Below are 15,867 nucleotides of genomic sequence, written 5' to 3' on the forward strand. Positions count from 1 at the left end.
CTCCCAGGAAAGATCAGGAAAGTCGAGCTTCGATGAATCTTCAAATGGTATTATGAGCTATTTCACCTCGTTTTTTAGGATAAAATATTACTTGCTACCTGTTTTTCTCTCTCATTTTAGGTTCACTCGTCCGAGCTAGTGATTATGCTGCTTCTGTTATCCCTTGCCATACCTGTGTGCTCGTCCTCATCTTGTAAGTGATATCTTTGTGATCTTTAGAGTCCTCGAATACATTCCCAATAACTCTGGCTTCTGTAAATCAATGACTTCGTGAATTCCATCAGTTTTCAAAGCAGTGCCTGTACTGGAGAGCAATTTCAATCGAAAGGCTTTCGTCAGGCAAAGATATCTGAGAATTTGTGGGCGTTTTAATGGTTTAAGAGAGATGTAAATTCATCTGTTAAAATTAATCAGTTTATTGCGAAGTTAGCAAGGTATAAATTTTTAAAGAGAATATGACGATTTCTTTCCTGCCCTGCAATTTATGACTGTAATTGTTTCTTGTTTCAACTTATGAAAGTGAAACTAGCGAAGCTTGAATTGTTAAAAAATGGAACGACATCAATGGGTCTAACCTGGTTTATTTCGCTCTCTTCTCTTTAACAAATTCTCGTTGACATACAGCGCGGTTCATCCGTGATTTTCTTCCATGTTTTGACATGCTAATAGTTGTAGACATCTCTACGTTTCAAAGCGACAAATCACCCGACCCATGATTTTGTATACACTACATGATATATATGCAATGATAAATTGAATATAGTACATTAGTTGTCTAAGACGCAGCTTAAACATGCCGACGTAGTTTTATCATTCTAGCCAAATTATATTCAGCGTTTTGTTATCCCTGCGTTCTTTTTCTCTTTCATTCAATCATTACTTTTATGTTTGATCTATGTAAGTGTCCTGAATTTATCTCGAAGGAAAAATTTGAGGGGTATCACACCAACTATATAAAAAAAATTAAGTAAAACAAATTTTGACAACTAAAAATCTATTAAAAGATATCTATCCATATAAACATTAAAATGGGATGGTGCTAAGTTTCGATTAAAAAAATATTAAGAGAACTAGAGTTTACAACGTCACTTGGGAGGGTATTCCATTCAGCGATAGTTCTTAGTAAAGAAAAAAATTAAAAGCGTCTATTTTGGCCATTGGGACCTTATATTTAAAAGATGACTGCGACGTGTGCGTAGTTCATGATTGCAGGATAATAAATTTTCAAGGTTGATGTCTATTAGGTTTTTACTCAGTTTGTACATAAGAGATAATATAGCCTGTTTACGTCTTAATTGCAATGAGTCCCATCCAAGTGTTTCAATAAGATCTGTTACACTGCTTTCACGACGATAATTATTCATGAAAAATCCAGCGGCTTTCCTCTGAACCATCTCAACAGCATAGAAGTCCTTCTGGTAATATGTGTCCCACATTTCTCCTGTGTATTCCAACTTTGGACGAACAATTGATTTGTAGAGAGTTTCTTTGACATTACGAGAACTGTTCCAAAAGTTTCGTTTAACCAATCCAAGCACTTTGTTCGCGTTTCCAATGATGCCAGAAATATGTTCAGACCACTTTAAGTCCTTCCGTTAGGTAACACCAAGATAAGTTATGGAGTCCACTTGTTCGAGTATCGCTTTGCAAAACGCATAACTTCTTGTTAGGGGATGTCTTTTGTTAGAGAAACAAATAATTTTGCATTTAGATGGGTAAAAGCTCATTTCCCATTTATCCTGCCACTGCTAGAGACTAGAGAGGTCGTCCTCAAGATTGATTTTATCGGTGTCAGCAGAAATGACTAAGTAAACTAGCGCTTTTGAAAAGTTGACGCGATTTAATTCATCATAGTTCAAATCAGGGCTGCCAACTCACTCATTCATGCACACTAGTGGGAAAAGTGATTTCAAGATATGGCTAAGTTCGGATTCTTCGGTAATTAGAAAATCAGCATAATTTTTGGAATCGTTCAACATTTATAATAGGATGTTACTAAACTGTGATCAGCAGACCGCGGAAACTCCGGAACCTCCGGAATCTGAGAAACCATTAGTTTTGTAGTAGAAAAAATACCATTAAATAAAATGAAAACTAAAATTTTAACACTGTTCGAAATTTCGTTTTCGGGTGTAAAAAAGATAACTTTAAAAGAGAAATATTTTTTGTATACCTAAGCTGACGTCCAACGCAAGCTCACACAGTGAACATCTGCGAACATGCAAATTTATTCACATTTTTCAATTGGTGAAGTGTAAGAATTTGATTTGGACGCTCCGTTAACCCTAAAATTCTATCAGCATCACAGGCGATGATGTTGCTTCACGCTATTGCTCCTCATTCCAGGGCAGAATCAGTTAAAGGTTTGCTGAGAGCCTTCTATTTGCCAATTAAACCTATGTAACCTTCTTCTTGCACCCTCTTTTGTTTTCAAGGCCGCGCCGTATTTATTCAGACAGGTCATGCAGCTATACTGGTTTTACGATGGCTGGTTACTGAGGTTTATTTTGATTTTATGATGGCAGACTACTGAGATTATCGAAATCTGTATTGGTTCTCCTGAAGGACACTTTTTTGAGTTTTGTTTTTAACACACTTGAATCATATTGGTCATTTCATCTTGCCCAGTCAATATTTCTCCTTTTCTTTGTAAAGTGTGTTCAGCACCACTGGGTATGGAGAACGGACAGATAAGAGACGCTCAGATCACTGCCTCTTCTCAAAATGATGTGAACCATGCCGCAGTCCAGGGAAGGTTGAACTTCAAGGCTGGCAGAGGCAAAACAGGTGGATGGTCAGCCTTCGGAAATCATGTACATCAGTGGCTTCAGGTGGATCTTGGTAGATACAGTATTGTGACAGGAATAGCTACACAAGGGCGAAATGCCGTACCCCAGTGGGTAACCTTATATGAGCTTCAGTACAGCGAGGATGGAGTTACCTTTGTTTATTATAAAGAACCAGGGCAGAGCTCACCTAAGGTAAGCTATGCCCATAACGTAATCGTTTATCTTGTTTACGTACCTTCCATTGTTATCCTAAATCGAGTCAAGGGCTACTTTATCAACTCATCTATTTTCTCCCTAATGTCGGGTACTTTCCAGAAACGTCAATATATTTGCAAATAGCGTTTTCTGGTCTGTGCAGTAGAAAAAACTAGATTGGTACAACAATATGGTTAAGAAACATTTGTATGCCGAGGAATACAGATTGACGTAGAGTAAGACGAGGTCTAATCTTCTTTTTGCCGAATTTGTATTTTAGAGATTTATGTACCAGACCCGCCTGAGGTTAGGAAATAAGCCATTGAAAAAATCAAGCTCCGCCTTTATTAATGTCATCGTATTCAACTTTTAAGGGATCCTTTGAAAGTACGTAAAAGTTGACTTTAACATGATGAAGGAATATTCTTCATTTCGCAGAGTTATCTTTCCTTGGGTATTTTATTTATTTTTGTTGAGGATACGGTAGACCTTCAATGACCATTATAAGAATATTTATGGGTGAAAAAAAGCATTTCTATTTTAACTACAATTTACGAGAAAAAGTTTTTTAAATATTGAAACCTGTACGAATTCTTTGCATAAACGTATTTTGGAACAGCAGGGAAAGTTTGACTATTCATTTGAATAATAAAACCATTGTTATTTATGAGCATGATCCATCAAATATTTTCTTGCTCGCCCGTAATGGGTCTAAACGCATCTCTTGACCGAAAATTCCCTGGTTAAAACTGAGTACCACTTAGTACACAGTAAGCTATTCTTAAACAGTTTTCTTTTTTCACGTGCGTTGAAAATATTTAAATGATGATAAACAAAATGGCGTCTATTTTTTACGAGAATAAGCTTGTTTACTATACTCCGTACTGAGATTTACACATTTAAATGGCGCAAAAAAGTTTTCATACGCACGTTGGTTGAAGAAGCCGAGAGCTAATCAAAAAGCGCATATTGCTTTTTTTCAAGTGTGAGGAAAGTGATAGGTCCAATCAGGAGCCGCGTATTATGATTTTTACTTATGAAGCGAATCAATGCGATTCTCATTTAAACTTCACTCGCAGCGTTTCGCCTCTCGAATTGTTCGGAAAATTATTAAAATCCGCTCTCAAGGCTGTTTACTAAATAAATTACATGAAGAAGGTGACTGAGGAAGTCCTGTGGAGGATTATGTGGAATAGAAAGCATGCATAAAAGAACACGCACAAGAGAGAAAACAATGAAGAATCAAAGCGGCGAGATTTGAAACTATTCAAAGAATTGTTGCGACGAAAAGTACGAGGACTGGATTTCACAATGAAAATAAATAAGTCTGGTCCAAGAGCCAGTTAATAAACTTGTACTTTCCTTGCTTGCTCGAGCCGTATTTGGAAATTTTGGCCATGGGTCGCTTTTGTACGAATATAGCTGTGCTCGATCCGCACAACCACGACCACGGGATAATATTCCTCAAAACGACCGTCAAACTCGGTTATTAAGACGTTATTATTTCCTTAGTATCTAAAACCACACGCTAACTCCTTTTCAAAGATTTTATTAGATTCAGAGGTTTTTCTATGAATATCCGAGAAAAATATCTGAAAACAACACTCAGTTAAAAAAATTAACACGACAATTATGTCTTTTTTTTTCCTTCCAACCTGTTATACTGAAATCAGTTCCTCCGTTGGTTTCGCTCTCGCCGAACCATTGCTTTTCTGTTATAAGCTGCTTTGAGTGTCATACGTGTGGACGGACGCCTGAACTAGCATCCGTTTTTACAGAAGTTTGATCAGTTTTTCAAATAATTGCATTATTTTACTCTTCTTCCCTGAAGTTATTAATTTGTTTTTGGTCTTGTGTTATCAAACATGTTGTCTTAATGTATCTTTAGCGATTCAGTGGAAATAGAGACCAGGACAGCATTGTTTATCACAAGTTGAACCCACCAATTCAAGCTCGTTTCATCAAACTTAGACCTAAACGATGGTATGGTCATATATCCCTCAGGATGGAGCTGTACGGCTGTATAGGTATCATTTTCACCTGATGTATGCAAAATCTTTTACTTCGTTAAATGTCTGTGTCTCTCAGAGACTGACTAAAGGACTAACTGTCGGACAGACTGGACTAACTAATCACGACCGACTGATTGATGAATGGACGAACGAACGAACGAATACTTAAAATGAACAACCAACCGATTAACTGGAAGAATAACAAATTGATCGACTTATCTATTGATTGGCTGACTAAAATATGCATGTGTGCTCATTTTTTATCGCTAATTCATATCTAATCCCCTTTCCGTTTGAGTTAAAGCCGGAGGTCCCGTCTCTTGCAACTGTCAATTAATTAATCTGGCTAGGCAGGGGACGTTAAAGAACCCACATCACGAGATTACTGTGATCTGGTCTGGCCTGTTTACTGGGAATTGGTGGGAAAAGGCAACTGTAAAATTTCTTCTTTATTAACTCCAAACTGCCGCCGGCAGTCTGGAAAAGTCCCCCGCACAGTGCTGTAAAGTGCATTAGAACATTGCATGGAAATGCGCTATAGAGATTGATATTAATATTATTATTATTATTATTATTACTATTATTATTATTATACAAAACACTTAACTTGTGGCTCATTTCTTAGAAACGAAAATGGTTTTTGGGTTGGCCATATATGAGGCTTTGCAGGTGATCAAGTTGAAAATTAACAGCGATAAGCTTTTGTGGTATTTGGGATCAACTCGAGGTTTTAGAATTTTCAGTGGTGATGAAGACTTATTTAGGAACTTCAGCTGGTTGACAGAGCTTTTTGTCTCGAATTCAGTTCTTTATTTTAAGGAAATGGTGAAGGGAAATGATGTGGGGGGAAAGTGGTTGACTTTAAACAGAAAACAGACATAGCACGCTTACATACGCGATTAACTGGCTGTCCCTGGAGCATAACTTTGTCCTTAGCGGATAAAGTGTGTGTTTGCATCGCGGAAACATTCCTGTTACGATTTTCAGTTGATACTTAGGTATCCTGTCCGGGCACTGTTGCTTGAAAGAAAATAAATCGCAGAAACATAATTTTGCTCTCATCTATTAGATCATATTCACTAGAAAAAATGACTAGTTGAGCCGCTGATTAAAATAAAACAAATAAACGGAAGAGGCTGATTTATTACCTCTGTCACTGCCCTTAACATTTGTAAATCATGAGATTTTTACAGTCAAAATATCACTTTTCTCGTTTTCAGGATATATTTCTTGACATAGATACGAATGTGATCTTGCCAGCTTTAAGTTCAGCAATCATCAGCCTCAGTTTCTCATTTGCTAATAAACTTTCCTCTTTCTTACAAGGAGGAGGAATTAGGCACCTCAATATGTCGTATACGTTTCACAACTTAGATATATCAATGCTTCAACTTGTATTTTCAATTTTGTCGTACACCTTTATTCCAAAATCCACTTTTTTTAACCATTTTTCCTTGATCTGTAATCACGCCCCAAGAGACGATGTAGTTTTGACCTGAGAACTGAAACAATGGTCATTTGATTTTGAAGTCGGAAGTTATATTGTAGCACGATCCTGTTCGTTTGCAGCCTAGACAGCTGTTTCAGATTCGGAACCAATTAACGGAGACAATTACGAGGAAGAGTGACGATTCAAACTCCGACGGGGTTTAAGAAAATGAGTACCGAGAACGAAGGAGATTTTTTAGTAATTATGTTTTGTTGAAAATGTTTTTAAAGTATTTTTTTCCTCGGGGATTGGATCAAGATCAAGAGGTGAACTGCTTAGGTTGGTATGTTTGTCTTTACTTCACATCATGGATTGCGTTGCGCTGAAGATAGTTTCCGACAAAGGTAGCTCTGCATTGTGTAAAAACCAAGTCATGATTAAATGACTTTACTTCCAGCAAATTTCTGTAGACTCAAGGTATAAATTTAATTAGCTACTCAGTCAACTTATCCCCAATCTTCACAGCACTTTCATATATATTTGCTTTACACGTTATTATTTCAGAAATTAACGGAACGACTGCTCGAGCTGTGTAGAATTGGCTAGATTGCTGGGGAGTACTAATAATTTAATATGTTCATCGTGCAGCTCTTAAATTTCTCAGAAGGTGTACTGACTCACCATAAATCTACGAGTCTAATTTGCTTTCATATTCACGTCAGTCTCTTCTATCCGCGGGGCTCACGATCAAAGCTGCCACTTGACCCTCGAGGTTGAAGAAAAGGTCTTTAACACAAACCCAAACACTAACTCACGAAACCATCAACTGCAAAGACCAAGAACTAATGAAATCAAAATGTAGCGAGAAGCGAAAAAAATGAAGCGAGGTAATGAAAAATCGGGCCAAAATCAATAGTTTTTGAGCATGTATGAGAATGATAACAGTCTATCAGAAGCTATAAATAGTTACAAGGGAAAATAAACATCTTTAATCCTGATCGTTGACTAGAAATTCAATATATGTGAATACTCACATGATGAAAATGAATAAGTGAGACGTGACTCACAAGATGAGCTCAAACTGATAAACAAAACACGCACTCACAAAATTATAAAGGTCGGCACACACGAGGGGACTAGTCCCTACGACTAGTCCGTGCGACTAGTCCCGGCGACAAGTCTTTGAAGGGTTTACACGAGGGGACCGGTAGCAGGGACTAGTCCCTTAAAGTTTTCAGACGAGGGCACTCAATTGCACAAGAACATAGGAAAATTAAGAGGCAAAAGATGTTTCTTAATCTGGGGCGTTATACGAAAACAATTAAAATTTGGTAACTTTTCATTGTAGCACTATTAAACATCAGCGCAAACGAACTACACTTATTCAGTCGGATTATTCATGCTTTTACGTGTTCCGTTTTTGTTTTTTTTATTTTATTTTTAACAGACACAGTCAAATAGGGTAAAAATTCCATCCAAACTGCTCCAAGACATCTGTATATGTTTACAAAACTAGAAATAGTTTTTTATTCTTCAGTTGTAGAAATCTAGAAGTCAGGGAAAATTCCTCATTAGAAACTGCAATGTTTAGAATTACCGGAAGTCACGCATCATACTGACCCGTGATTGGCTTATTTACCGTTTAGTCGCAGGGACTGGTCGCAAAAACAGTTCACACGAAGGGACAAACATTTGTTTCATGCGACAAGTCCCTGCGACCACAGAAATGTGTAGTTCACACGAAGGGACTAGTCGCATGAAACTGGTCGCTGGGACTAGTCGCAGGGACTAGTCCCCTCGTGTGTGCCGACCTTAATGATTATGTAATAACGATTCATTCTTCTCTTCCGTGGCTTTTTATTAACTCGTAATTGTTTTAAAAGGTTAACGAAAGATGAGTTTTAGTCATACATTAGAGATGACAGAAAATGGCGAAAGGGTAACTCATAACTGAGTTATTGCATGTATTTCTGGTTAGACTAACCCTCCGCCCAAGAAATCAGTGGGTAGGCGGAATGGGGAGAGTGCAGTTGTTGTCAGAAAGGCTTAAATAACTTGTTTCACTGCTCAGTCTATATTCAGTTCACTGATTTTTACTTGTCGAGGTTTAATTTTTGCGTCAGTGTGTCTAGTGACAGGAGCTTGAGGTCGGACCTCCTTCGAAAATTGTCAGGGCCATTGAGTGATAAGTGTCTCATCGTGTGAAACCCCGATGTTCCAGTATTCCTGTAGTAACCAGGCTACTTTAATTGGAGTGTTTAATCACTCAAGTTCGTCTCAGTTCATCATCTTGATGGTCGAGCAAGATTTTCCCGTAGGATCGACGACGGAAGAGGGGATAAAATTGAGACCGTCAATCAGGGGCGCGAGCTCATAAGAAGATGCCATCCCAATGTCCTTTTACTTATACAATCTGATGACTGAGATAAATTTCTTCTGAAATAACTGACATTTTTAAGATTACTTGAATATCTTTTTCTTGAATTTCAGCATACAGTTTTGATAACAGGGTAATGAAAAGGTTCATTTAATTGAAAGATGACCTGCACTTTCTTATCCTTCCCTATGTTTAAAATCAATTTAAGAGCTCCTGATTAGATTTACTTCCCGTCTCTTGCACGGTATGCGCGCTCAAAGTACCGGGAAGATGGGATGGGAGGGGGTGGTTTTATTCAAGGAAAAAACTGGGAAAGTAAAATAAACAAAGCAAAGAGGTCACATATTCACGAGGTTGATCTGTTGCGTGACAGAAGAATCTTGTAACTATACAGATTGGCCGAGTTATTTCCTTTTTTCATTCATGTATCTTTCCAGCGCAACGACTTTAAAATATTCGCTTTCCCTTGAGCTTGACTATATTCGTTTTTACAAAATCTTCGGTGTATCAGCAATGTTTTCCATACAAAAGCGAACATGATCCGATTAAAATTTAATAACATGATTAACTTTCTTGCAGATTTGTACATCAGATTAGGGGCTTAAGTATTTTAATTACATTCTCATTATCTTCCTTATCTGTCTTAAAAATGTATTGCATGTAGCAAAGGCTATTTATAATACACAGCATTAACTGAAAACTTGGAAATAAACTTAACTTTTTTCTTATTTCACTATTTCATTTATCACTCAAAGTTACATCGGGAATTTTTTACAGATGTGAAATATCGATTGGGACATGCCATTAAAAAACAAAATACTGAATTCAATCCTTCTATGAATGAAAGCCTTCAAAAAATGTAATTAAAAAACGCTAGGATGATGGACCACACGAGGAAAAAACTTTAGCTAAGAATAAATTTAATGGATATTGTATGCACACAAGTGTTATCGTAAACATCTGTGAATAATGTTAAGAAACAGACTAAGGCTAATGCTAAGATCATACAAAATGCAGGAGCACACTGCAACACTGATTCAATTATTGAGTTACAAAAACATCCGAAAACAAAGTTCCCAATAAACCCCTCAATCGCAGAAAAGATTCGCATTTAACATTTATCTACAGCATCCCGTACACAGGGAATAAGAATAAACAAATATCTAAGCTTTTTGCTGGCGTAATCTTGGATTAAAACAAGTTTTTTTCTTCGTCTTACAAGGAAATGTATTGTTGTTGCAATGGAGAATAAAATATCACGCGTTTATCGATGAAGAATTAGGAACCACCAGGTTGGTTGCCTTCAATGCATTATATCTTTAGCCAACCTCAGTACAACCAACCCAGGCCTGCAGCCAACCTACAGCCATCAATGAGCTTCCCACATGATCGATATGAAAACATTTGTTTACAACGGAAGACGAAACTGCATCTCATTTGTCATTAGCTCTCCCGTATATTAAAAAAAGGATGGATTGAGGCTATAAACGCTTACATTTTGAGAATGAGGCTCCAGTATAAGATGCATTGCAGAACGTGAAAAAAAATTTAGTCATCGTATCAATTATGTTTTTAATTGCATGAGTTAGCAATACTGACAAACTCAGAAGTCAGCTAACTCACTTGCCTGTTCATTTCGCATTAAAGAAGAATTCTTAAAGGCCCTATGAACGTGTGAAGCTGAACTGGGTCTGTAAAAAGATATTGAAAGTATGACTGAAAAATTAAGGCTACTTTTAAATAATGTTTTTTTTTACTTGTGTTATCTTTAAACTTAGTTACTGCCGCAAAGCGCCCTCGGTGATCACTGCAATCCCTTACAGTACAAGGATCCTCTTGTGGATAAGAGTGCTCGCTAGCTACAAATTCCTATATGCGGGAGGTTTTCCATGGATTTAGCACTGGCCAAAATGACTCTGAATTCCCTGAGAAATGCATTAGCTGGATGGTGCAGAATACCTCGGAGATCAAATTTGATAAGATAGTCCCCGTTTTCACTGAATATGCGAACTCAGTTGTCGCAGATTCAGTAAGCTCCCCGTTTCGCATTCTTGCAGCTCCCGCCCAAACGGCTTGTACTGTATCAGCGCCAGTATCCTTTCTCGAGCTGTTGTCGTCAAGTGCTTCAAAGAAGAACTCCATTCCTTCTTAAAAGAAGCTGATGCTTGCTAAAAAATCTTTCTATGATATTCCTTGTAGCTTGGTCTTCATGTCCTCGATTTTAAGCAAACTGCTGTTATGATCTCGTACATGTAATAGATCCAGCAAAAAATTGGGAAGAAATACGTTTTCAACAATCCAAAGTCCTCGACTAGTTTCCCTCCATCTGGAATCACATCCTGTGTAACGCTGCAGCCTTGAGCAGAGTTGAAACAATACTGGTTCTTTTGATTTTGAAGTCGGAAAGTTCTATTGCAGCACAATTATGTTCGTTTTCAGGTTATGTGGTTGTTCGTGAGTTGGAAGAAATTCAGAGAAACATTGAAAAACATGTAGATAATGAAAATACTTTACACAGGCGGGGGTTTAAAGAATTTATTGGATTTATTGTGTTTTTTTAGTGCGTCCAAAGTATCTTTTTCCTCGAGATAGATTAATGATTATGAGGTCAACTGATTTGGCTGATATATTTTGTTCCTACGCCATATCTTAAATGGCTTTGCACTGAAGTAGTTTTGAATTGTAATTATAAATACTAGGTGATGATCAAACGACTTTACCTTTTTCAAGTCTCCGTGGACTCAAAGTATAAATTTATTGAACAACGGTTTACTTATCATCAGCCACAACACCTTTCATATTTCCTCTCGGCGAAGGTATTTCAGAAATTAACTGTACGATCCGTGACTTTCGTCGAGTTGTGCAAAATTGGATAAACCGTTATTAAGTCTCAGGAATTTTAGGCACCACGCTCATTATCATGATTTCAAGTTCCTTTCAGTTGTCGGCAGAATAAAGGGATATGGTTTTCAATCGAAGCCAAAAGGATCACGTCGAAGCAAGTGAGAGCAGTTGAGTCTTCTACCAAGAAATATCGGAAAGGCTGAGCTTTCGACGCCACGGCTATTCAAATGGTATTGTAACTTTTTTCACTTTGCTTCTAAGATAGAACATTTGTTGCTAACCAGCTTTTTCAAACTGATTTATTCTTTCACCCATTTTAGGCTCACTCGTCTGAGCTAGTGATTACGCTGCTTCTGTCGTCCCTGACTATACCTGTCTACTCTTCCTCAGCTTGTAAGTAACAACTTTAATTTCTCCAGAGTCGTCAAATAAATGTGTATTACTCTAATCAATGACTTATGAACTCCCTCAGTTTTCGAGGTAGTGCCTGACGAGCAATTACTGTCTACTTTCGTCAGGCAAAGATACCAGGGAATTTTCAGGCTTTTTCAATTTTTTAGGATGAATGGTTTTACATCGATATGAACTAATTTGAAAATAAACTAATTTTAATGCAAAATTAGCAAGTCTTAACTCTATACTTAGGGTAGTGGTTTCTTTACTGCCTTGTAGTTTAAGACTGCAATTGTCTTTTTTTATTTTAAACTAACGAAACTGAGACTGATAAGACTAGTTTATACTGAATCATTGCGTCAAAAATGGAACGACATCAAAAGGTCTTACCCACTTTCTTCGAATGAATACCTTTATCTTTTGGTTAAAGATTATATTTTACATACAGCGAATGTCATATGCGCAAATTTCTTTCGCGTTTTGACATACTTAAAGTTGCACAAATTACCACATGAATTCGTGTACAATACATTTTATCAATGAAGGGTTAAGTAAAATAGCACACTAATTAAGACGCAGCCTAAACAAGCCGAAGTAGCTTCATCATTGAGCCATACTCTCCAGCACATTACTATATCTGCGTATAGTTATTTCCTATCCCTCTTTATTACTAATTTATACCTTTGTATTACGCAGTTCGCAGAACCACATAAGCGTAGGACTCGAAATCGAACAGTTAATCATTTATTTACAGGTGTTCCATTGAAACTTTCACACATCTTCCAGTTATCAAGCCGACTAAACATCTAGTTAGGCAGACAGGTTATCTACGGATGAAATTAATTCAAGAATTTTGGGTGGCAAATTATACCATTAAAAACATGGCGACCACTTCTTTTCGGACAAAGCACATTACCTTTTCCCGGATGTTGACGTCAAATGTAGGCACGTAATGGGAGCTACACCGGCCCCTAAATGAAATATATGCAAACTATTTCTATCCCAAAAACAATCTGCGACGAATGCGATAGTTTAGTGCGAAATGACGTGAAGCTACTTCATAACTATAACAAATATAAACTAACCGTCCGATCTTAGATGAATGTCATTAGGCGCGAGTATGAATACACCTAGTTATGTCGACGTCTAAAGTGGATCCACACAAGTCCAAGGCCTGTTGCTAGTGTCAAGTGCATGTCCAATCTTGGTCAGTTAAGTTAATTAACGTGGATTAAAGTCAGATAATGATCTGCGTCAACTGCAACTTTGGAACGCAATTTGGAAGTGTAATCACAGTTCCACATGCTTCCAAATAACTGAAGGCTTGAAAATTCAAGTAGACGGAGTTTCGTAATTGGTCGTGCGAGGGTAGTCACCGTCGTTTTCACCTCGCTCTGTATCTGGAGCTTCGCGTGGGTCATGATAGTGGAGCTTGTCTTCACTCTTGCAGAACTTACAAGCTAATCTTCACCTCGAAATTAAAAGACCTCGATAATTCGTGCAAGCGGTCACTCATTCCTCTGGGGAACGTTCTCGTTAGCTAGCAGAAAGACACTTCCCACTTTAAGAATCTCCTTTGGGTCTTTCCACTTCTCTCGTTCCTGAAGGGTCGGAATGTATTCTATAATCCACCGTCTCCAGAAGAGATTTGACATGTTTTGCGCTTGTCTCCAATGGCACCGACAGTACAGACCGTCTGGAGGCAAGCTGGAACATGGTCTCAGCTGTAACTGATGATTTAGAGTAAAGGGCTCTTCATCCATAGGATCGTCACTATTTCGAATTACTGGTCTACTATTGAGAATGTTGATCGTTTCCGTAAACACAGTGTGAAGCACTTCATCACAGATCACCTTCAACAAGGCCTTCAAGTTTTGGCGCACAGACCTTATCATTCTCTTCCAAGCTCCTCCCATATGAGTTGCTCCTGGTGGATTGAGGATCCAGTGAGTTTCTCATTCAGCGCAGATTCTATTGATCTTTTGCTGATTCCATTCTTCAATCGCCTCTTTTAACTCCCTGTCTGTTTTAGCGAAGTTGGTTTCACAGTTGCTCCTTATCTTCTCGGGGCATCCTCTCAGTCAAATAAATCTTTTCAAAGCATTGATCATGGGATTTGTATTCAATATATTTGAAATTTCAGTATGTGTGGCTCGGAATGACAAGCAGATGAAAATGCATCCATATCTTTTGACTCTACTTTTTCCCTTCTTTACTTCTATGGGGCAAAAATTGTCCACTCCGACACACATGAATGAAGGTTTGAATCAGGTGCTCTCCAGTGGTACCTTCCCTTCCTTGCAATCAACATACCTTTTCTATACACGTCGTACCACAGAGCGTCCATTTACAACCCAAAACATTTTTATCAGAGATGATAAAATGGACTCCTGGTCAATATGGCCTACACTCCTCTGGTTGCGAGATAATTAGCTTTGTTATACGGTGATCGCTGGGTAAGATGTAAGGATACTTCAAAATCTTTGTCTACAGGAGCACTCTCTAACCTCCCACCAACAGAGAGCAACCCACTTCTTAACTTTGGCTCAATTTAAATACCGAGGGACCTACTTTCTGTTGTGTCTTCTTCAACCGATTGCCTGCACCAGGCGAGATGTTGCCGAGTGCCTCAAACACCTTTGAGAAGGTCGCTTTCTGAACCTATCGGGCAATTTCCTCCTCAGCCTTCTGTAGCTCAAGTATGGTTAGTTTTCCAACCATGTCTTCTGTACTTGTTAGAGGAGTAGTGCCATTTGTTTTCTGCTTACAAACTTTGCTCTAGAGAAACTTCTTGTAGCGTAACATCCAAGCAAACGCTTTCTTCGATCTCCACCATGAGGAATAGTGATGTATCAAACATGCTACCGAATCTTCCTCGGAAGCAGTGGTGTAGATCCGGGTTTCCTTTCTAACTTGGGGATCGTTATCTTCCAAGGGGGCACTTCAATCATTGCTGACCAGAAGGGTTCTTTTTTCCAAAGGAATGCCGGCCAGAAGGCCTTTTCTTTCCAAAGGAACGCTGGACCATGTAACCACCGACTGTTCTTCATCATCTCATTCAGCCTAAATCATTTGGATACACCGTCTGCTGGGTTGTCACCTCGGTTGTCGTATCTCCAATCTGAGGTGGACGATTTGCTACAGATCAAGGTAAGGCGATTCGATTCAAAGGTGTGAAACCGCTTGGTGTCATTTTTTACTTAACTGCCTAAGAGGTTCCATGATACTTCGCATCACAATCAAAGACCACTCTGACTTTTCCTGTTTTCAAAGCGCATGCCACAGGAGACTGTGGTAGGTACCAAACTGGTCGCTCTCTCACGTCTAACTCTTCCTATGGAACTCAATGGGGACTGTCACTTAGCTAGTACTCTTGCATCGTGCTTCGGTACTTCGTAAGCGACTCTTCATCTTTAAGCAGTCGTTTCTTCAGAAGTTGTAATCTTTGTTCCGCCATTGGTTTATTGTTGGGAAGATATCGCGATTCCTTCCACCATGGCAGGGCAACTTGAAAGTGGTCATGCACCCTTTGTGGGGATCGTTCCATCTTGTTCAAGGCTTTGTTGTTTTCACTGGATGATAGAGCATCTGTTCCAACGACAGAGTCACCAAAATCGGTTTCCCAAAGTCGCTCGAGCTGGCAATGTAATATTTCATCATCATTGTCGTGTTTAACATTCTCGTTTGGCTGAAGGACATTCACATGAATTTGATGCTCTTATTCATTGCTTTTTGGGCCTTGCCCGCCACTAACAGCTTGCTCCTACCTTTATGTGACATCTGCATTTCTTTTCATTGAACCAGTTTCACCTTCAAGGCGAGTTCCAT

The 15,867-nt window shown here is 38.4% G+C and overlaps 1 protein-coding gene and 1 long non-coding RNA gene across 3 annotated transcripts in view; one reads left to right on the forward strand and one right to left on the reverse strand.

The window, feature by feature from the left end:
- LOC111333762 (uncharacterized) overlaps positions 1 to 15,867 on the forward strand; it is a 63,664-nt gene continuing 47,797 nt past the window's right edge. The window contains exons 1-3 of the mRNA XM_088741413.1: positions 1 to 47; positions 121 to 193; positions 2,656 to 2,981. Of these exons, the coding sequence (XP_088597539.1) occupies positions 33 to 47; positions 121 to 193; positions 2,656 to 2,981 (414 nt within the window). The 5' untranslated portion in view covers positions 1 to 32. The remainder of the gene's footprint in view (positions 48 to 120; positions 194 to 2,655; positions 2,982 to 15,867) is intronic.
- LOC148719013 (uncharacterized) lies at positions 9,340 to 13,214 on the reverse strand. 2 transcript variants are annotated; one of them, XR_015994090.1, is made up of 3 exons: positions 13,125 to 13,214; positions 12,956 to 13,010; positions 9,340 to 12,866 (listed from the first exon to the last, which is right to left on the reverse strand). It is a non-coding gene; the product is annotated as an uncharacterized LOC148719013 (long non-coding RNA). The 2 variants fall into 2 exon arrangements; XR_015994089.1 differs by having other exon boundaries at positions 9,340 to 13,010.

The sequence above is a fragment of the Stylophora pistillata genome, chromosome 12 (genome assembly GCF_964205215.1).
Source record: "Stylophora pistillata chromosome 12, jaStyPist1.2, whole genome shotgun sequence".
Lineage (NCBI taxonomy): Eukaryota > Metazoa > Cnidaria > Anthozoa > Scleractinia > Pocilloporidae > Stylophora > Stylophora pistillata.